The sequence below is a fragment of the Anomaloglossus baeobatrachus genome, chromosome 6 (genome assembly GCF_048569485.1).
Source record: "Anomaloglossus baeobatrachus isolate aAnoBae1 chromosome 6, aAnoBae1.hap1, whole genome shotgun sequence".
Lineage (NCBI taxonomy): Eukaryota > Metazoa > Chordata > Amphibia > Anura > Aromobatidae > Anomaloglossus > Anomaloglossus baeobatrachus.
This window is the reverse complement of record NC_134358.1, coordinates 146,814,180-146,837,914: the sequence shown is the minus strand read 5'-3', so window position 1 is coordinate 146,837,914 and position 23,735 is coordinate 146,814,180. Positions and strand designations below refer to the sequence as shown.

Here is a 23,735-nt window from a genome sequence, read left to right as displayed (position 1 = left end):
GGGCTGCAATTAACTCTGAAGGCGTCTCCCTCGTTAACCTGTAATCAATGAAGTAGTTAAAAGGTCTGGGGTTGATTACAGGTGTGTGGTTTTGCATTTGGAAGCTGTTGCTGTGACCAGACAACATGCGGTCTAAGGAACTCTCAATTGAGGTGAAGCAGAACATCCTGAGGCTGAAAAAAAAAGAAAAAATCCATCAGAGAGATAGCAGACATGCTTGGAGTAGCAAAATCAACAGTCGGGTACATTCTGAGAAAAAAGGAATTGACTGGTGAGCTTGGGAACTCAAAAAGGCCTGGGCGTCCACGGATGACAACATTGGTGGATGATCGCCGCATACTTTCTTTGGTGAAGAAGAACCCGTTCACAACATCAACTGAAGTCCAGAACACTCTCAGTGAAGTAGGTGTATCTGTCTCTAAGTCAACAGTAAAGAGAAGACTCCATGAAAGTAAATACAAAGGGTTCACATCTAGATGCAAACCATTCATCAATTCCAAAAATAGACAGACCAGAGTTAAATTTGCTGAAAAATACCTCATGAAGCCAGCTCAGTTCTGGAAAAGTATTCTATGGACAGATGAGACAAAGATCAACCTGTACCAGAATGATGGGAAAAAAAAAGTTTGGAGAAGAAAGGGAACGGCACATGATCCAAGGCACACCACATCCTCTGTAAAACATGGTGGAGGCAACGTGATGGCATGGGCATGCATGGCTTTCAATGGCACTGGGTCACTTGTGTTTATTGATGACATAACAGCAGACAAGAGTAGCTGGATGAAATCTGAAGTGTACCGGGATATACTTTCAGCCCAGATTCAGCCAAATGCCGCAAAGTTGATCGGACGGCGCTTCATAGTACAGATGGACAATGACCCCAAGCATACAGCCAAAGCTACCCAGGAGTTCATGAGTGCAAAAAAGTGGAACATTCTGCAATGGCCAAGTCAATCACCAGATCTTAACCCAATTGAGCATTTCACTTGCTCAAATCCAGACTTAAGACGGAAAGACCCACAAACAAGCAAGACCTGAAGGATGCGGCTGTAAAGGCCTGGCAAAGCATTAAGAAGGAGGAAACCCAGCGGTTGGTGATGTCCATGGGTTCCAGACTTAAGGCAGTGATTGCCTCCAAAGGATTCGCAACAAAATATTGAAATTAAAAATATTTTGTTTGGGTTTGGTGTATTTGTCCAATTACTTTTGACCTCCTAAAATGTGGAGTGTTTGTAAAGAAATGTGTACAATTCCTACAATTTCTATCAGATATTTTTGTTCAAACCTTCAAATTAAACGTTACAATCTGCACTTGAATTCTGTTGTAAAGGTTTCATTTCAAATCCAATGTGGTGGCATGCAGAGCCCAACTCGCGAAAATTGTGTCACTGTCCAAATATTTCTGGACCTAACTGTAGGTCACTTGTAAGGCCACATCTGGAATATGGGATCCAATTTTGGGCTCCACATTTTAAAAAGGACATTCAGAAGTTAGAGTCAGTTCAAAGGCAGGAAACTAGACTACTACAAGGAATGGAAGGCCTCACATATGATGAGAGGTTGAAATAGTTAGATTTGTTTAGCTTACAAAAAACATGTCTCCGAGGAGATCTCATTTATATGTATAAATACATGTGTGGTCAACATAAAGGACTGGCACATGACTTCCAAAGACAATACTAAGGACCAGGGGGCATACACTGCAAGTGGAAGAAAAGCGATTCCAGCAGCTAAATAGGAAAGGGTTCTTTACAGTTAGAGCAGTCAGACTGTGGAATGCCCTACCGCAAGAGGTAGTAATGGCAGATACTATAACAGCTTTTAAAAAAAGGGCTGGATGATTTTCTCAATACACACAACATTGTTGGTTATAAGTAACTTAGGGACAAAATGTAGAATTGGTGGAAGGTTGAACTAGATGGACCTAGAGCTTTTTTCAACCTATGTAACAACTATCATAAAAAACAGGAATTAATATCTTAACAGTAAAACCATCAAGGCAATCTAAGGCAAAAGCACAAGTTCCGCATTAATGAAACAGCATTTAAGCCTCCATGACAACACAAATTGAGTAAGAGATTGTAACCATAAAAAGGATAAACAGAAAAATAAAGGAGAAGAGCAGAGAAAAGAAAAGAGGAGGAGAAGCAAAAAGATGAGCAGGAGGGATTGAGGAGAGATGAGGGAAGAGGTGAGCAGGCATGAGGTCCTGTGTTTACCAATTACATTTTCTCCAATAGAGGCCAGATATTCAGCAGGGGAAAAGAATTCATGCCAATCAAACTAGTTTTTGTAAAAACGATCCTAGGACGTATTGACAGTAGAGGCAAGTTTCTCCACTAATCACTTCATTAATTTTAGAAAATCATAGGGGAACTTTTGAGATTGAGTCTTTTTTTGTTCCACAGCAGAGGAATTCATGCTCGAGCAGTCGCAATTTAATGTCTTAACCCCTTCACGACCGCGGGCAGTAAAATTACGTCCTATTTTAACGTGACTTAACGACCAGGGATGTAATTTTACTGCCTAAAGTTCATTTGATTGCCGTGGCCATAGCAACGGCTTTCAAATGATCTCCCCTGCTGTTTCTTACAGCAGGGGACCTTTGCTTCACCCCAGGGGGTGCTCTCACTGGCCCCTCACAATGCAATAGCAATGTACATATCGGAAACTATGGCAGCCACCGCTACTGACAACTTGGTGCTCCTGTGAAGCTCAGTTATAAGCTTATAGTATAAGCGCTCAAACTATTGTAGGGTCACGTCCCCTACGAATGCTAAAAAATAAACTTAAAGAGGAGTAAAAGAAAAAAAGTAAATAAATATTTAAAACGTTAAAGCTTAAAATTCAAATCAACGCTTTTCCCCACATTAAAAATAAATAAAAAAGAGAATTTTGTTTACTTACCGTAAATTCTTTTTCTTATAGTTCCGACATGGGAGACCCAAACCATGGGTGTATAGCTTCTGCCTCCGGAGGACACACAAAGTACTACACTAAAAGTGTAGCTCCTCCCTCCAAGCATATACACTCCCCGGATGACAAATCCAACCAGTTTAGTGCCAAAGCTGAAGGAGGACATCCACCCATAAGTAGAGATAGAGTAAAACCCGGAATAACCGGAACTTCTGTCTACAACAACAGCCGGTGAAAACACACGGAACAAGAAAGCTGCCAACAGGCAACAGGGAGGGTGCTGGGTCTCCCATGTCGGAACTATAAGAAAAAGAATTTACGGTAAGTAAACAAAATTCTCTTTTTCTTTATCGTTCCTTATGGGAGACCCAAACCATGGGACGTCTCAAAGCAGTCCATGGGTGGGAAATAAACAGAAACTGAGAAGTAGGCGAAACCTAACTTCACAAATGGGCGACAGCCGTCCGAAGGATGCGTCTGCCCAAGCTCGCATCTGCCGAAGCATGAGCATGCACTTGGTAGTGCTTCGAAAGGATGTGCAGACTAGACCAAGTGGCAGCCTGACAGACCTGCTGAGCCGTAGCCCAAGAGGCACCGACAGCTCTGGTCGAGTGCGCCTTAATCCCCGGCGGGGGAGGCATCTGAGAACATTGGTAGGCATCGGATATGGCCAACCTAATCCAATGAGCTAGGGTCGGTTTAGAAGCCGAGAGACCCTTGCGCTGACCTGTGGTCAGCACAAAAAGAGAGGTGCACCGCCTAAAAAAAAAACAGCGGTGCGTGACACATAGATCCGGAGCGTAGGCACCAAATCTAAAGCATGCAACGCTTTCTCAAAGCGATGCACAGGGGCCGAACAAAGGGAAGACAATGAAATGTCCTGGTTAAGGTGGAAAGGAGACACCACCTTAGGGAGAAGGCCCGGAGTTGGACGGAGAACCACCTTGTCTTGGTGAAAAAAAACAAAAAGGGTGACTCCGAAGAGAGCACAGTCAAATAAGAGACTCTCCTGAGAGAAATTATGGCCACCAGAAAGACCACTTTCTGTGAAAGACTAAACAACGAAACCTCCCTAAGAGGCTCAAAGGGGGGTTTCTGTAAGGCCATGAGGACCAGAGTAAGGTCTCAGGGATCCAGAGACCGCCGGTAAGGCGGAATGATGTGAGATGCGCCCTGCATGAAGGTGCGCACCTGGGCCAGTCGGGCGATACGCCGCTGGAACAACGCTGACAGAGCCGAGACCTGTCCCTTGAGGGAATGAGGGACAGACCTAGCTGCAGGCCGGACTGTAGAAAGGACAGGATGGTCGGCAAGGAAAAAACGGCCAAGGAGCATGGCCGGAAGAACGACACCAGGACAGGAAAATTCTCCAAGTCCTGAGGTAAATCCTGGCCGAGGAAGACTTCCGAGCCTGAGTCATAGTGAAGATGACCTCGGAAGGAATGCCTGAAGCCGTAAGGATTCAGGGCTCAAGAGCCACGCCGTCAATCTGAGAGCCGCAGAATTGTTGTGGAAAACGGACCCTCTGAGAGAATGTCTGGCCGGTCCGGGAGATGCCACAGCACCTCTACGAACAGACGGAGCAGGTCTGGGAACCAAGATCGCCTGGGCCTGGGGCGATGAGTACGACCCGACGGCCCTCCATTTTGATCTTGCGCAGGACTCTGGGCAAGAGAGCTAGAGGGGGAAACACGTAGGCCAGACGGAACTGGGACCAATCTGGAACCAGCGCGTCCGCTGCCAAGGCCTGAGGATCGTGGGAGCGAGCCACGTAAACCGGGACCTTGTTGTTGTGCCGGGATGCCATTAGATCCACTCCCGGAGTGCCCCGCCTGCTAAATTGACCGGAACACTGCCGGATGCAGGGCTCACTCGCCGCTGTCCACGGTTTGACGGCTGAGATAATCTGCCTCCCAGTTTTCTGCGCCTGGGATGTGGACTGCGGATATGGTGGACTTGGAGTCCTCCGTCCACTGAAGGATATGTTGAACTTCCAACTTTGCTAGGCGGCTGCGAGTCCTAGGACTACAGCCCTGATTTCCAGCACATTGATCGAGAGGGCTGATTCGGACGGAGTCCAAGTGCCCTGTGCTCGGTGGTGGAGAAACACTGCTCCCCAGCCGGATAGACTGGCATCCGTGGTGAGAATCACCCATGACGGGGCCAGAAAGGAGTGTCCCTGGTACAGAGAGAGGGGCCGAAGCCACCACTTAAAGAGAGCTCCTGGTCTGTGGCGACAGAGCCACCAGCCTGTGCAAGGAAGAAGTCCCTTGTCCCAACAGCGGAAAATGTCCAGCTGCAGGGGACGCAGATGGAACTGGCAAGGGGAACCGCTTGTATTGACGCCACCATCTGACCCAGCACCTGCATGAGGTGCCTGATGGAATGACGGCGGAGCCTCAGCAGAGAGCAAACCGCCAGATGAAGAGACTGCTGTTTGACTAAGGGCAGCTTCACAAGTGCCAGCAGAGTCTCGAATTGCATCCCTAGGTACGTAAGTTCCTGGGTCGGGGTCAGAGTGGACTTGCAAGCGTGGCGAGAGTGAGCGAGACACTCCGCTGACAGTCTGCACTGGATGAAGCCCTGACTAGAAGGGCGTCCAGGTAAGGAATCACTACCAACCCCTGGAGGAGCAGAACCGCAACTGGTGAATACACGAGGGGCCGTGGCTAACCCAAGGGGAGAGCCACGAATTGGAAATGTTCCTCTCCGATTACAAAACGTAGCCAACGCTGGTGTGAAACTGCGAATGGCACATGCAGAGAGACATCTCTGATGTCGATGGATGCTAAGAAATCTCCTTGGGTCATTGACTGATCGCAGAGATTCCATGCAAAATTGCCGCACCTGAACATGCTTGTTGAGAAGCTTGAGATCCAGGTCGGAAAGCACCGTCCTTTTCGGGGACTAGGAAGAGATTTGAGTAGAAATCTCAGAACCGTTCCCAGTCGGGAACTGGTACAATTACTCCATTGGCCTGCAAGAATGCCACGGCCTGTGAGAAGGCGGCGGCCTTGGAGCAGGGGGGAGTTGTCAGAAAAAAATCTGTTTGGCGGCTGGATAGAATTCTATTCTGTAGCCGTGGGAGATGGTAACCCACACCCACTGATCGAAGACGTGTTGCAACCACACGTCGCCCAAGAGGGAGAGCCTGCCACCGACCAAGGACGTTACTGGCGCGGCCAGATAATCAAGAGGAGGCTGCCCTGGTGGCAGCAGCTCCTGCCGACTTAGGACGCGGCTTCATGTGCCAGTTGGTTTACGGACCTTGGCTGAGTTAGTGGACGAGGCCGAGGGCTTAGAGGACGACCAGTTAGAGGAAACGAAAGGAACGAAACCTCGAATGGTTCCTGCCCTGGAAGGTTTCCTGGGTTGTGGCATGGAAGTACTCTTCCTGCCAAAAGCTTCCTTAATAATTTCATCCAGTTGTTCACCGAATAGACTGGTCCCAGCAAAAGGGAGTCCAGCAAGGAACTTCTTAAGAAGCATCTGCCTTCCAATCTCGAAGCCACAGGAACCTGCGGATAGCGAGGGAAGTAGCCGAGGCCACCGCAGTGCGGTGACAGTCTCCAGCTATAGGATGAAAAGACTGAAGCCTGGAAGTTAAGGCAACCAATTCGGGCATAAAGGCCCTGGTGAGGGAATGCATCTCCTCCCGAGAAGCAGAGATGGCTTTGAGAGCCCGCACTGCTGCAAAAGATGGGGAGAACGAGGCCCCTGCCGCCTCATATATAGATTTTGCCAGCAGGACAACCTGGCGGACAGTGGGATCCTCAGAGAGGTGCCGTCAGCCACTGATACAACTGTCCGGGCTGAAAGTCTAGACCCCGGAGGGTCCACCCTTGGTGAATGAGCCCACTCCTTGACCACCATTGGTGGAAGGGGGAAACAGTCATCAGAACCACGCTCTGGGAAGAGTCTGTCAGGACAGGCTCTGGGCTTGGTCACAGTGACCTGAATGCTGGAGTGGATAAGGAACACACTCCTTGTTCTCTTAGGCAAGATATACTGATGCTTTTCTGCCAAAGAGGGGTGCTCCCCTGATACAGGCGGATTGAGGTCCAGTACAAATATAATGGACGCAATCAAATCATTAGCATCTGCGTCACTTTCGGACAGATCAATAGGGTACATGGAGAGCGTCCGAGCCCCCAGTAAGGCATCCTCCTTGTCCTGCGAGTCAGCTCGTGAACCAGAGCCGCGGGGCGAGGAGGGAAAGGGGACCCTGCGTCTCCATTTTAGGAGGACGGGCTCCCAGATGAAGAATCCTCTGTGAGCTTTGCTGAGCGAGCCGTAGCAGCAGAAGCGCCCTGAGAAGGGGGCTGATGCATGCTCAGCAGTGTCCGGGACAGCTGTCCCCTGGAGAGAGGGATTCTACCCCGGAGTCGGAGCAGCCGGAGGAACCACTGGGGATAAGCCTCCAGGCTGAGGCACCACTATGTCAGAGCAGGCATCACAATGTGGTTATGTGCTCGGTACAGACAGTACGAGTCAACATGCGGTGCATAATAAAAAACAGCCTTGCAGCCCTGCACTGATATGAGACATGCTGCAGAAGTGGGGGCTCTGACCAGAGAGACCCCCAGCAGAGTATATAAACAGAGTATATAAGCAGCAGCACAACCAGAGGTTGTGGCTTGCCAGACCGTATAACATAACATCTCTGTGCCCTCCAGATTCCCCAGAAGTGGGGGCTTTTCGGAAAAAAAACCCCAGCAGAGTATATAAACAGAGTGTATAAGCAGCTGCACAACCGGAGGTTGTGGCTTGCCATACTGTTTAACATAGGGGCATCTCTGTGCCCTCCAGATCCCCCAGAACTGGGGGCTCTGTCCCAGGCCCCCATTTGTCACAATGTGTTTGCAGACATTGATCTCTGTGCCCTAGAACGCTGAGAAAATGGCGTCCGCAGCGAGGAGAAGGGGCGGGGCCTACTCAGAGCAGGACGGAGGGCCAATGAGGCATACAGGGGAGAGAAGCTTTCCTCAGTGAGGAGTGTCCCTTCCCTGTGCTGAGCAGCCGGTGGGCGGAGCCACCCTGTCTCACTGCACTGACTGACATAGAATCGAAACTAGGCCTCAGGCGAAGCCGGGGCCTAGATTTAAACATGCGGCCAGCGTGCAGGCACCATCGGCGCGGTTCTCCAGTGAGAACTGGAGAACCGGCCGGAAATGTTAAAACATACATATAACACATTCTCCCCCACAAAATGGGTCCCCCATAAAGTACAAGGGACCCCTAGAAAGACCACTTTCTGTGGTAATAACGTCTCAGTACTTAGCTTGAGACGCAGGTGCCAGGTCCCTGGGGGGTCATCGCTCCGTCCGGCAGGATCCTGAACAGGGCTGCGGATGGAGACCGGTCTCCTGCAAAGCAGTGAGAACCGTGATGGCTCCCACTTCAAGCCAGAGCCTCAAGGGATGGTGAAGGAGCGCGGCATGAAAAGGGCTCCAGCCCTGAAATCAACCTTAACAGCACCGCCGACACAGTGGGGTGAGAAGGGACATGCCGGGAGTCCAGATTGGACCCGCTTTTCTTCCAAATCTTTGAAATCAAAAATCAAAAATCAGAGGATGCATGTGTGTGTGTGACCTCCTGAACACAAAACATTGAACTGGTTGGATTTGTCATCCGGGGAGTGTATATGCTCGGAGGGAGGAGCTACACTTTTAGTGTAGTACTTTGTGTGTCCTCCGGAGGCAGAAGCTATACACCCATGGTTTGGGTCTCCCATAACGAACGATAAAGAAAATGTATTTCCACAACAATAAAAGTCCATAAGATAAAAAAGGAAAAAAATAAATAAAATTAACCCATTCATGAACAATGACGTACTGATAAGTCATTGGTCGCCTCCCCACGGTTACTGCGAGCTCCAGCGGCAAGGCCACAGTAATCTCTACGCATCTCTGCTGATCTGATCAGCAGACAAGTGTGGCTAGCAGGCGCAGGTACATCGCAGATCCACCCGCACCAGTTAACCCTTTAGATACAGTATTTGACAGCGCGATTTAAATGGCTATGACGGGGATTGTGCTGTTCCCCACCGCCATCAGCGGCCCAGTGACGTGATCACGGGTAGCTAATGTGTTGAAATGGTAGCGCGGGGTCAGCTGATGACCCGACGCTTCCATGACAAACTTCCTGTGAGAGCTGACAGAGCGCCAGCACTCACAGGAACACTACATTCCTGCTGATCAGAGCGATACTTGCTCTGATCAGCAGAAATGAACAAGCGATTGGATTGTGCAATGATAAAGTTCCCTAGGGGGGGGACTAGAAAAATAAATAAAAATGTAAAAAAAAAATGTTTTTAAAATTAGGAAGAAAAAAACCTAAGGCTATGTGCGCACTAGAAATTTACTTTTTCTTAAGGAAAAACCGGACCCTCTGCCTTCGGTAAAAAAAAAACACACCAAAACCGCAACAAAATCCGCATGCGGTTTTGTCGCGGTTAAGTTCGGATTTTCCGCAGGTTGGTCCTTGCAGATTTTTACCATTATCTATGGCAAAAACCACAGGCACCTGCAGAAAAGAAGTGACATGCTCATTAATTCCACAGCGGAAATTCCACAGTAAATCCGCAGGTATAAAAAAATAGCAGTGTGCGCACAGCATTTTTTTTATACCCATAGGTTTTGCTGTAGAAATGTTAGAAACATTTTCTGCAGCAAGTCTGAGGTAAAATCCGCGGTAAATCTGCAGCGTGCGCACATAGCTTAAAAGTTCAAACCACCCACAAATTGCCCCATTGAAAATAAAACTGTTACCAAATATAGGTATTTTTTTATCACTGTGTTCAAAAATGCCCGATCTATCAAAATATAAAATTAATTAATCTGATTGGCAAATTGCGTGACGAGAAAAAAAATTCCAAATGCCAAAATTACGTTTTTTTGGTCGCTGCAAAATTTTTTCAAAACACAATAACAGGTGATTAAAAGATAGCATCTGCACAAAAATTGCATATATAAAAATGTCAGCACAAAACACACAAAAAAGCAGTCGCTGAGCCATAGAGCCCAAAAAATGAAAACGCTACGGGTCTCAGAAAATGGCGACAACAGCACTTCTCTTTTTTTGGACAAAGTTCTGAATTTTAACACCTTAGATAAAAGTAAAAGTATACATGTTTGGTATTTACTAACTTGTACCGCTGTGAGGCATCATACTGACACATCAGTTTTACTATATAGTGAACACTATGATCACCACTAAAAACAATCGCGCAATTGCACTTTTTTTGCAATTACACTGAACTTGGTATTTTTTGTTCCCGTTTTCTAAGCACACGATATGATAAAACTAATGGCTTCATTCAAAAGTCCAACTCGTCCCGCAAAAAATAAGCCCTCATATGGCAAGAATAATGGAAAAATAAAAAGTTACATCTCTCTTAAGAAGGGGAGGAAAAAACAAAAATGAAAAATAGCCCGAGGGTGACCCATACAGTAAATGCCATAAAGAGAAAGGAAAAAAAATAAAAAAAATAATCACACCGCTTTTGGACTCCTCCTACATTTATTTTTGTATTAGATATTTAACCAGACATCCAGAAAATACATTGCATTTCATGTCAGTTTAGTTGTTGGTGTGTTTAACTCACCTCTCTGGTCATCAAGTCCAAAGTTTCATCGGGATACAGTTCAATAATCTGAAGCAGCCTTGGAAATCTTAGCCGAGCTTCTTTAGACTCCAGCTTTAATGCCTTAATCATTTTATCCACTATAATTTCAGGGAATTGTTTGCAGTCTTGGGCGTGTAACACTATTCGTGAAAAGAATGCAGAACATTTTGTGGCTTGTTTGTATATTGATAAAAACTGATGTATAACAGACCGGCATAGAAAATACCCTGCTATATATTTCGTTAAGTGCTATGACTAAAAAATTTTGTTTGAAACACGTAAGACAGTTGCTGGCTCATATCGAAGCGAACTAGAAGTGCAGCTATAGTTACTATACTAGTAAAGTTGCAATAAAAGTTAGAAACATTTTATAAAGAAAAGTGCATATGGTACAGCATTGGTGTTATTCTTTCAGGTTTTTATTACTCACTAAGCCAGAGATCATAAACCTTAAGCCACAATCAGCATGTGGGTCATGCAGGTGCCCATACTGCTCTGGGGGTTGGCACATACAGGTCTGGGGGGCCCATACTGCTCTGGGAGGGTGTTTCATACAGGTCTGGGGGCCCATACTGCTCTGGGAGGATGGCTCATGCTGCTCAGCGGGCCCATACTGCTCTTGAGGTTGGCTCATACAGATCTGGGGGCCCATACAGCTAGGGGGAAGCGGGGGGGGGGGCACATACAGTTTACAGCTCTGTGTCTGCTTCCTGGTGATGCTGCACTGCGGCTCCTCTATCACTTCATCTGTGGGCAGGAGTGAACGGCATGCTAGCTCCGCGCACAGATGAACATTTATGCACAGGCACACAACGCAGCTGAACGCTGTGGGGAAAAAGTGCAGGGCTGCCAGACAGGAACTTGCGGCTGGCAGCCTGAGAACTGCAGTACCCGGAACTTGGCCCGGGGCCACAGAAAGCTAATCACCACCGCCGCCACCGAGTGGGGCCCGCAGTGTTCCAGGGTCCCGGCATTTACCCATGTGTGCTGATGCTAGCCCTAGGCAAGTAGCACCCACTTTGGCAAGTATCACAAATGTAAAAATTTTTTGCAGCCAGCCAAGAGTCTTTCAATTCTTGTTGGTGGGATTTTCATTCATCCTTCCTAGAAAAAGTCTTCCAACGCTACTGGGTCGTCTTGCATGCACTGCTCTTTTGTGGACTAGCCACAGATTTCAATGATGTTCAGATCAGGGGACTGTGACGGCCATCGTATAATCTTCAGCTTGAGCTTTTTGAGGTAGTCTATTGTGGATTTTGACATGTGTTTAAAATCATTATCCATTTGTAGAAGCCATCCTCTTTTGAACTTCAGGTTTTTTTACAGATGGTGTTATGTTTGCATCAAGAATTTGTTGACATATCATTGAATTCATTCTTCCCTCTACCCACGAAATGTTCCCCGTGTCATTGGATGCAACACAACCTCATAGCACGATTGATCCACCCCAATGCTTAATGGTTAGCGAGATATTCTTTTCCTGATATTCTGTGCCCTTTTTTTCTCCACACATATGTTCGATCATTGCGGCCAAGGAGTTCTATTTTTCTATTTTAACCTCATCGGTCCACCGGGTTTGTCTCCATATTGCATCAGCTGGTTTACATGTTCTTTTGCATACTCTTGACGCTGAATTTTATATTGAGGATGCAGGAGAGATTTTCATCTAATGACTCTTCCATGAAGGCCATATTTGTGCAGATGTCTCTGAACAGTAGAACAATGTACCACAAATCTAGAATCTGCTAAGATCTTTTGCAGTCAAGCAGGGGTTCTGATTTTCCTGTCTAGCAATCTTACGAGCAGCTCGCACAGAAATTTTGCTTGGTCTTCCAGACCTTATCATGACCTTCACTGTTCCTGTTAGCTGCCATTTCTTAATTACATTTTGACGTGAGGAAAGGGCAACTTGAAAACTCTTTGCTATCATCTTATAGCCCTTCTCCTATTTTGTGGCCCTCTATCATTTTTATTTTCAGAGTGCTAGGCAGCTGCTTAGAAGAATCCATGGCTGCTATTTTTTGGCACAAGGTTAGAGGAGGCTGGGTTTTTATAAAACTATGAAATGTGCATCCACTGGCCTTTCCCAATGATAATATAAACATAACAGGCTAATTAAGGTCTGAAATCTTGGTCAAAGGTATCTCAGCAAACACAAATCTCCAAGGGTGTCCAAACTTTTGCATCTCCAATTTCCTTTTTGTACGTTTAAAAATGTAAAATATGATTTCTCCACCCCCCCCCCCCCTAAAATACAAAGGAAATCAGTTATTTCATCTTCAATTTGCTGAACTGTTCACAATAATTAATTTTGATCAGGGGTGCCACTGTAAGGATACAGCTCTGATCTCCAGGTCACTAGACATATACTTCACTTTTCTGCAGCAATTTGTACCATCAATTAAATACATTATTCTTAGCAAATCTCTCTGTCTAAACTTCTACTCATAATGTTCACAGAGTCTACTGGTCCTTGATCTTATTACATAATGCAGTGAGATAAACATAAATAAAAACTAAACTAAAAATGACAATACACCTAGATAGAAGGTTACCAAATGCTTATTTGGTGACAGCTATTCTACCGAAACCACCATCGACAATGCTTGATTTGCTCAAGCATGTATGTGAGTTCAATAGGAAGCTGTAATAAGCCGCTAACAGACTTGCCTGTAAAAACAAAGGCGTGAGCATTATCCACAGACATTTCCCACTGGGATAGGGAACACTACCATACATATTAGATGGCGGTTTCATAAGAATTAGTGGGCTTAGTCAACGTTCATCTTCGATATAAGAGCACTTATATGTAAGATAAAAAGGGAATAAATGTCTTTTGCAGCTACATAAAGCCTCAAGTTACCTTATAGCTGGAAGTACAAATCAAATATCACAAAATGTAATTTTATCCTGAAGACAACTTACCTGCTGAGCCTTCCTCTAGTTTCCGAAGATGGGCGTCACAAAAATCCACTAAGGTCATGTAAGCTTTGACGACTCCTTTATTACCAGTCCAGTCATCTGAGTGAGACTGTCTTTCTTCTTCAGCTTTTCTCACAGCAGAATTCAAGAAACAGAGACACTTTCTATAAAGTCCAGCAGCAACCTGGGAGAAAGTTGGAATTATCGAGTATTACAAATCAACAGCACAAAAAACTTTATATATTGGGTTAATTGAAATACTACGTCCCAAGAATGACAAAAGTATTTTAGGAGTGATACCTTTATAGGCTAACACGGTACCACAATATTACCCTGTATTGCACATTGTATATATTGGATTACAATGTTTGTCTGTCTTTTTAAGTGAAGTTACTTAAGACAGAACATTGATAAAAAAAATACACTCACTCCCCTACTAATTTCAACACCGCATCAGCAGCTATGAATATTTGCTTGGGTGCAATGATCGCTTTCAGCAGAGGCTGAATGCCACCAATCAGAAACTGATGGATTATTTTAAGGATGGGCTATTAAGATTACATTACTGAAGAAGCCTTAAAGAGTATCTTGCAGTAGAATCAACCCTCCTAGACAATGGTGCAGTATTTCACATGTATAAATCACATAGGAGACACAAACGCTGCTGTATACAACATAGAAGACATCCGGACTGCTGTACATAACACACAGGATACACTGATACTGTTGTATACATCACATGTATACATCACATAGGAAAACATGAGGCTGCTTTTTACATCAATGGATACAGAAACTGTTGCAAGCAGTATTTGACATGTCTAAATCACAAAGGAGTCACCAATTCTGCTGTATACAACAACATAGAAGACATCAGGACTGCTGTATACAACACATAGGATACACTGATACTATTGTGTACATCACATAGGAGATACTGACATTATCGGTAAAACCTGGCTTGACTGTGATAAGTGGTGCTCAGAAGTAAAATAATTCCTAATAGATTTTTTTTCTATTAGTAGACACAGACTGCTGCATACATCAAAGGATACAGAGAGACTGATGAATGCAGCACATTACTTAACAGACAGTTCTGCTGCTTACATCTCAAACACTGGAGTGCAGCGTGATCTAAGCCTGCCCACACAGAGCTTCCTGACACTGGCTAGTGTCCGACGTCATCCAGTATTGCTTGTGTGCTACGGTGTTCATTAATGAGAGTGAAAAATTATAGGGCTCTATAGAAAAATTAAAGGGCCGACCGCTAGAAAAACGATTTTGAGGACCAAGCACTGCAGCCAGGAGTCGTATGAGGGCCAGTTCATGTGACATTGCAAGCTGAACACCTATGGTCTAGTGTTTGGGATCACCTAGTCAGCAATGAGACATTCAATCATACAATGGTGGAAAACAAAGTGCACATAGATGTCCAGAATGAAAGGTGCATGTATGGTCTACAATGATGATGTTCTATTATATAGTGTGCTGTTTAGAGAAAACCTGTAGAGACCCATAGCTGTTGTGAGGTAGCGCGGTCGGCTGCGCAGCAGAAGACACGGGATCCAGGCATCAAGGTTCACAGCACACGGTGTTTAATGTCCAAACAAAAAGTCCATAACAAAATACATGTGCCTCTCCAGCAGAGGGCTCAGGAAGTTCTGGTCACTTCCCCCACACCCGGCACACCTGCCCTCGTTCCTGTTTCCTTTTAACCCTTCCTTAAGCCTGTAGGGAAACAGTATTAACCCTATAGTGGATTTACTTTCTATCATGGAGTGAGCACAACCTGGGCGAGATATACCGGCCGTCATAGATAACCCCGGTCACAGTCTCACATACCCCCCCCTCAGTTCAAGCGTGCGGGGTTGAACTCCAGCCATCAAGCACGGGCCGCGGGACAAGGCATCGGCGTTGCCCTGCAACCTACCGGCCCGGTGTTCAACCGTAAACCGGAAGTTCTGCAGAGAAAGGAACCACCGGGTAACCCGGGCATTCCGTTCCTTGGCGGACCTCATCCAGACCAGTGGAGAGTGATCCGTCACCAAGCGAAACTGCCGTCCCAGCAGGTAATAGCGTAGGGACTCCAAGGCCCACTTGATCGCCAGGCACTCCTTCTCCACTACGCTATAATTCCGCTCGGGAGGGGTGAGCTTCCTACTCAAGAAGGTGACGGGGTGTTCCTCCCCCTGAACCACCTGAGACAGCACTGCCCCCAGGCCGACCTCCGAGGCGTCAGTCTGTACTATGAACTCCTTCCGGAAATCAGGGTTGACCAGAACGGGCTGTCCGCACAGGACCCCCTTCAGGGCCCGGAAGGAGTCCTCGGCCTGCGGAGTCCACCGCACCATGACGGACTTCTTGCCTTTGAGAAGGTCCGTCAAGGGGGCTGATAGTCCCGCAAAATCCTTTACAAACCTCCTGTAGTACCCCACGATACCCAGGAAGGCCCTAACTTGCTTCGTGGTCAGGGGTCTAGGCCACTTCTGGATCGCCTCAACCTTGTTAATTTGGGGCTTAATCACTCCTTGGCCTATCACGTAGCCCAAGTAGCGGGCTTCCGTGAGTCCCAATGCACATTTCTTGGGATTGGCTGTCAATCCGGCTGTTCGAAGCGCGTCCACCACCGCTTGTACCTGTTCCAAGTGGGTCTGCCAATCGGAGCTGTAAATAATGATGTCATCCAGGTACGCTGATGCATACGCCTGGTGGGGTTCCAGCACTAAGTCCATCAACCTCTGGAACGTGGCCGGAGCGCCATGTAACCCAAAAGGCAAGACAACATAGTGGAAGAGACCCTCCGGCGTAACAAAAGCTGTTTTCTCCTTGGCGGACTCCGTTAGTGGCACCTGCCAGTACCCTTTGGTCAGGTCGAGCGTGGTAAAATATCGCGCCTGTCCCAGCCTATCAATCAGCTCATCCACCCGGGGCATGGGGTAGAGATCGAACTTGGATATTTCGTTCAATCTCCTAAAGTCATTGCAGAACCTTAAGGAGCCATCGGGTTTTGGTATTAGGACAATCGGACTAGCCCATTCACTCCGGGATTTTTCGATGACCCCCAGGCGTAACATTGTCTTTACTTCCTCCGATATGGCTTGTCGTCGAGCCTCCGGCACCCGGTATGACTTCAGGCGTACCTTCAGGTGGGGCTCGGTGACAATATCATGTCGTATCAGACTGGTCCTACCGGGCAGCTCGGAGAAGACATCGGGGTTCTGCTGAACCAACCGTCTGGCCTCTCGCCTCTGTTGCTTGGTGAGGGCTTCTCCAATCCTTACTTCCGGTTCGTCCTCTCCGGAGGTCGCTGGAGCCGGATGTGAACGACCCGAAGAGGAGGGAGGTGGGGAAAAAACAGCCATCAGGCTTTCCCGTTCCTGCCAAGGTTTTAATAGGTTGACATGGTATATTTGTTCAGGTTTCCGCCTACCGGGCTGCAATACTTTATAGTTAACCACCCCTACTCTTTCCTTTATCTCGTAGGGGCCTTGCCACTGAACCAGGAATTTGCTCTCCGCCGTGGGGATCAATACCAACACCCGATCCCCGGGTTTAAAGGTCCGCACGGTGGCTTGTCTATTGTAGCGGCCGCTTTGCGCGGCCTGAGCCTCCTGTAAGTGCTCCTTCACAATTGGCATGACCGCGCTTATGCGGTTCTGCATACCCAAAATGTGTTCAATCACACTTTTATGGGGGGTGGGCTCTTGTTCCCATGTTTCCTTTGCCAGGTCCAACAATCCCCGGGGATGTCGCCCGTATAACAATTCAAAAGGCGAAAACCCCGTGGATGCCTGTGGCACCTCTCGTATGGCAAACATCAAATAGGGAAGCAACATATCCCAGTCTTTCCCGTCTTTTGAAATCACCCTTCTTAGCATGGTTTTCAGGGTTTTATTGAAACGCTCGACTAAACCGTCCGTTTGCGGATGATACACAGACGTACGCAACTGCTTGATCTGGAGTAGCCGGCATAGCTCTTTGGTCACTTTAGACATGAATGGGGTCCCCTGATCCGTAAGGATCTCCTTGGGCAATCCCACCCGGCAGAACACAGCAAACAACTCCCGAGCTATAAGCTTTGCTGCAGTATGTCTGAGAGGTATCGCCTCGGGATACCGGGTGGCATAGTCAACGATCACTAGGATGTGTTGGTGCCCTCGAGCGGACTTTACGAGGGGCCCCACCAGATCCATCCCTATCCGTTCAAAAGGGACTTCTATAATGGGTAACGGTACCAACGGACTGCGAAAATGGGTCAGGGGTGCAGTAAGCTGACACTCCGGGCAGGTTTCGCAGAACCGTTTTACCTCCCCAAAGACCCCGGGCCAATAGAACCTTTGCAATATTCGCTCCTGCGTTTTCTTGACCCCTAGGTGGCCACTCATCAGGTGTTTATGAGCCAAGTCGAGGACCCGCCGGCGATGCGGCTGGGGCACTACCAACTGTTCTACCCCTACGCCCCGTATTTCATCTACCCGGTAGAGTAAATCCTGCTTAAGAGCGAAATGGGGGTACCTTACCTGGGCACTGGGCAGCTGTGCCACCCCGTCAACTACTGTCACCCGACTCCGGGCATGTATTAACGTAGGGTCCTGGAGTTGGGCTGTCCCAAACGTATCCGGGGACGCCTCCAACTCCGGGATGGGCTCGACCGTCTCAGCCTCTCCTGCCAATACCTCTAGGGGTGACCTATCGGGTTCACACTCTGTCCCTATCATCGTGACCCCTACGGCAGGTGTCCCGGATTCAGGATTGTAGGGCTCAGGTCCCGGACCGACCAATATCTGAGGGGACTTAGGGGGTCCCCTCCATAAAGTCCAAAAATAGGGCAGATCCCTTCCTAGGATCACGTCATAAGGAAGAGTGTTAAGAAGTCCCACCTCATGTTGCACCTGACCGCAAGGTGCTGTGATGGTGACAATCCCCGTGGGATAGTCGTGGCGGTCCCCATGTATGCAAACCACCCCCACAGTGCGTCCTGTGGCCTTTACTTTAGCTCTCAAGGTGGATCGCACAAGGGTCACTAAGCTTCCGGAATCCAACAATCCTGTAACCGGACATCCATTCACCTGTATTTGGCACAAGTGGGGCTCTGTCTCTGGGGAGACCAGGTCAGCGGTACACACCACCTGAGCATACATTGAACCCCGCCGGGTAACCCCACAATCCATGGGCTCCGTGGTGAGTGGACACTGGGCTTCCATATGTCCCACCCGCTGGCACCGCCAACATCTAATAGGGAAGGAAACCCCCTTGACAAGTTGTCGTTTAGGGTACATGGCCTTCCGGACCTCAGGAACGGCGGGCGCGGCCTCAGCCAGGATGGTAGCGGACTCCTGTACCGGTGTCGGCGGTGGGTCCTTGGCCCTAGGCTTGGAGGGGCCGGACCGACGGGCGGTACGCAAAGTCTCAGTGTCCCGTATCAAGTCCTGCGTAGCCACATGCCGCTCTACCAGGGACACTAATTGGTCCAGGGTACTCGGGTCACCCTGTCCTACCCACCGTTGAACGGTGACGGGTAAAGTGCGCACAAAACGATCCACTACTACCCTTTCCACCATTTGCGCCGGGCTCAGAGTGTCAGGCTGCAACCACTTTTTTACAAGATGTAATAAGTCATAGGCCTGGGAGCGTACGGGTTTGGCTTCCTCATAGAACCACTGATTTACCCGCTGAGCCCGTACATAGGTATTCACCCCCAACCGAGCCAGTATTTCGGCTTTCAGGGTCACATAGTCAATGGCGTCCTCGGTACCGAGGTCCAGGTACGCTTTTTGGGGTTCCCCCGTCAGATAGGGCGACAATACCTCAGCCCACTGCGGGGTCGGCAGCTTTTCCCGCTCGGCCACCCGCTCAAACACCGCCAGGAACGCTTCCACATCATCACCCGGGGTCATCTTTTGCAACGCTTGTCTCACCGCTTTCCGGACGCTGCCGTCGTCACCCGGTCCCGGGGTTGTTGCTGCCGGTCCGGCACGGATCGACTTGGCCAGGAGAACCATCTGTTCTTGGTGCCTTTTTTCCTGCAATTGTAAGGCTTGCTGCTGACGTGCATTGGCCTGCTCCATCTGTTCTTGGTGCCTTTTGTCCTGCACTTGCAAGGATTGCTGCTGACGTGCATTGGCCTGCTCCATCTGTTCTTGGTGCATTTTGACCTGCACTTGCAAGGATTGCTGCTGACGTGCATTGGCCTGATCCAACTGTTCTTGGAGTTTTTTTTCCTGCACTTGCAAGGATTGGAGCAGGTGTGCATTGGTCTGTTGCTGCTGTGCATTAGCCTGAGCCAAATGCTTTAGTATGTCCTCCATGGCGTCGCCGGGTTTGGGCTGTAGTATAGCCGCTCGAATCCAGGACATGCGCAGCTGGGTCACCAGGGATGGATGCTACACCTCACCGGCTGTCATGCCCGCATTCTCCACCATATGTGAGGTAGCGCGGTCGGCTGCGCAGCAGAAGACACGGGATCCAGGCATCAAGGTTCACAGCACACGGTGTTTAATGTCCAAACAAAAAGTCCATAACAAAATACATGTGCCTCTCCAGCAGAGGGCTCAGGAAGTTCTGGTCACTTCCCCCACACCCGGCACACCTGCCCTCGTTCCTGTTTCCTTTTAACCCTTCCTTAAGCCTGTAGGGAAACAGTATTAACCCTATAGTGGATTTACTTTCTATCATGGAGTGAGCACAACCTGGGCGAGACATACCGGCCGTCATAGATAACCCCGGTCACAGTCTCACACTGTTCACAACCACTACTATACCAGGTCTAGACTCACAAGACCCATCTGTATAAATGTGTGGGGATAAATTAGACAACCTACAAAAGGTCTTCATGAGGAAGACCCAAATTACCCAGAGAAATGCGGAACTAATTTGTGAAAAATAATTTGAACTTTATTAAAATAACAACAACTCGTAAAAACACAAAAAAAGATCAAAAGACAATTCATACAATGATAAGAGAGTGGTCGGTGACTGGTGAAGTTACTATACAATCCTATATTGCACAGAAGCTCCCTTTTCGGGTCAGTATAATGTGTGTACAGTTATGGGTTCATAGGCATCAATCATGTAAACTCAAAGTTTACTAGTAAATTGGCCAACAATAATGTATATTCTAGTACGCAAATGTCCCCTCCCCCTGTATCACACCTGACTGACTTTGATTTTCTGCCAATACCACTAATAAAATTAAAAATTAGGCTTTTCATATAAAGTTATAGACCTCTTCCTTTGTGTTGCAAAGAATGAAATCAGTGGTGAATATCCACAGCATAAACTGACACATTGTTCATGTAAAACTTGCAGCGCCGATCAAATTGTTTAGTGGTTAATACACATCAGGGGACATTTATCATTGAGTTTTCACCAAAATGTGGGCGCCAGGTCTTTCTATAACATTAATGCACCACTCCAGCACTTTTTTTTTTTTTTTCAAAAATGGCATGGTGCTTTTAAGCCAAGGTCTCTGCCACTGTCTTATACTCACTCTGACATTTTCATCTTTTTATTTTTTTTTTCCTGTGGAGCCAACTTGTGAGCCCAACTTCTGAATGTCGTTAAGTCATAAGTCACTTAACAAGTGCTCAATCCAAGTCAATGAGAGCCAGAACAAGGCTCTCGTAGACTTGTATTGAGGTATGATCTCTGGCTCCATGAAACACTAAAGCAGCCGGCAGATCACAAACTACCAGAGACCGACAATCTCGATGGCGCTATACGGTGAAGATGCCAGAAGGGGAGTAGAAGACTAAGATTATGACCTATGATGAGAACCCCAACTCCAGCATTAAAAAAAAAAAAACACAACAAAACCAAAAAACAAACAAAAAAAAACCTGGAGAGATGCTTTAAGAGATGTATTATCTTATATTATACCGTGATATTAGCACGTTTTACCACGCAATTGGTGGTCTTATATTTTTTTCTATGTAGCTATATAGTGGGCCCCAAGAATGATTTTCTCTTGTGGGCCGAGAGTACCCCAGTCTGACACTGAATATAATAATAAATAAAGCCTGCTGCTTTAGTATTTTTATGTAGCATCAAGATGTAAATAGTTTTAGCATGTTACTAGTACATAACTCAAATTGTCTCTCCAGTAAAGGAGACAAACTATAGCACAGCGCCACCTATTGGAAGTAGCGATCCTAAAAGTCACAAGTGGATTTTCAACAATCCTTTGCAATATGACTCAGGATATATAAGCCAGATCAGAATCCCAATTTGCACTGTGATGCATTTTTGCACTTACCTCATTAGCGGATCCTGCAAGCTCTGTTATTTTTCTAGCCTTTGATTCCTCAATTTTATTTAGACAGTCTGGTTCTCTGCTGAGTGCATCACCCATGATTTTATAAGTACCACCTAGTAACATATTGTGATACCTGAATGACTGAGGAACTCTGTTTAAACCTTCAAGGCTGCTTTCCTCTGTAAAATGACAGAACACAAAATATATTCAGTGAGCAAGAACTGAAAGCAATTTTTTCACTACAATGATATTTAAAGGGAATCTGTCAGCAGGTTTTTGCTACCTCATCTGACAGCAACACAATGTAGGCAAGAAGATTCTGAATCCAAGAGTGTATCATATAGATTACTGGATAAAGCTGTTCTGAAACAATCAATCAAAGAATTTAGATTCAGGAACACAGCAGAGCTGATAGAGCTATACCACCCACATCAGGCTCTCTATAGAGATTGTGCATTGACTGTGGGGTGTAAATCACAACAGGGGGCATGCCGAACTGTCTTACAGGTGAGTTTCTAGTCATGTAATGGTAATCACAGGCTAATAAACACTTTAGTTTAGATAAACAATTTCACACATACAGACTGATAAGAGAAGCACAGTTGGTTTGTTTTTTTAATGCCTACAGCATGCTGTCCTCTGCTTACCTTGCAAAAACCTGCTGATAGATTCTTTTTAAATGCTTTATGTGGCTATGCATGAAAAAATGCTTCAAATCCCTATTTGTGATTGTTTAGCACAGAACTATAAGGGCATGGTGCCTTTCCCTGACAAAGCCACCTATGTGCGGTGATACGCGTGGGACGCTATTGTCTTACATACAGCTATCTTCTTGTATTGGTTTCTAACATATTTATTCCTTACAGCAGTGGATTCTCATGATTTCGTAATACTTTTTATACTTACCTGCTTCCCATGCATTTGGAGTGACTAGCTACCTCTTGAGGTTTGTCAATTGTGGTAAATGCATTGTCTTTTGGGAATTGGATCCTATATTTCCTGTTTTGCGGTCTTGATACCCTTTAAATTTTGTAGGGATAATTGTATTCTCTGGGTTTTGTATCTAACCACTTTTTTTATTGGAATATCACTGCTATTCCTTGCTGTGCATGATTTTATTTTTTTTGCCCTGCACTTGTTTTTAACTGTTTTTATAGGTGTTTTTGTATCTAATAAAATATTGCATTTTATAGTGTATTGGTGAGTTCACTTTCATGCTCAGTCTGTTTCTTTATTCCTTACGGCTTCCACGAGCATGGAGCACCCTCCTTGTCATTAGTTAAAGTTGTGCGGCTCTAACATCTAAATTATTATGGTCTCATGTGATAACATAACATCAGGATAATATAATACCGTAATAATAATACCGTAATCTAAAAACTTAAATGTTCAAAGTACTAACCAGAAGTACTATTTTGAGAAGAGAAGTAAAGAAAGTAAGAGAGAAATAGACAAGAGAAGAAAAGAACACAACAAAGGTAGAAGAGGAAGGGGGGTGACTTTAACTTTGAGGTTTAGTCTCAGTTATATAGTGAGTGAGTTCAGGTATAAACATTCAGTGTATTCTCTAAATATGATCCAATTCTGCCAAAATTCGAAACAAGCCATCAGAATGAATTTTGTTTTGAGATGAGAGACTTTCCATTCTACATATGAAGTCCATTTCTGAAGCACATCTGTTTGGATTATGGAGCAGATAGCTGTTAAGTAGTACCTCAACAAACTGTCATGATGGGTGATGTAAAACTGGGACTGGGACTCCTAAACTGGCCCTCAGGCTAGGGGAGTTCCTAGCTGTCCCATATCCCAGAGGTACGCTTGATGGTGACGAGATGTGGACCACCAGCGTAGCCCTAACTCCTGAATAGCCCTGGTCTTATACCCCCTTACCTCCAACTGAGGAGAGGTCTGGGACTGGAGTGGTTAGAAAGACAAAAGGCAGGTTTTTTTCTAGCTCATATGACAACATAATGTATGCAAGCAGATTCTGAATCCAATGATGTATTACATAGAATA

The 23,735-nt window shown here is 46.5% G+C and overlaps 1 protein-coding gene across 1 annotated transcript in view; it reads right to left on the bottom strand.

The window, feature by feature from the left end:
* The window catches only part of PRKDC (protein kinase, DNA-activated, catalytic subunit), a 527,347-nt gene that overhangs the window by 61,198 nt on the left and 442,414 nt on the right, over positions 1 to 23,735 (bottom strand). The window contains exons 71-73 of the mRNA XM_075353287.1: positions 21,720 to 21,898; positions 13,469 to 13,649; positions 10,523 to 10,683 (exon numbers count right to left, since the gene is read on the bottom strand). Coding sequence (XP_075209402.1) covers positions 10,523 to 10,683; positions 13,469 to 13,649; positions 21,720 to 21,898 — 521 coding nt within the window. The remainder of the gene's footprint in view (positions 1 to 10,522; positions 10,684 to 13,468; positions 13,650 to 21,719; positions 21,899 to 23,735) is intronic.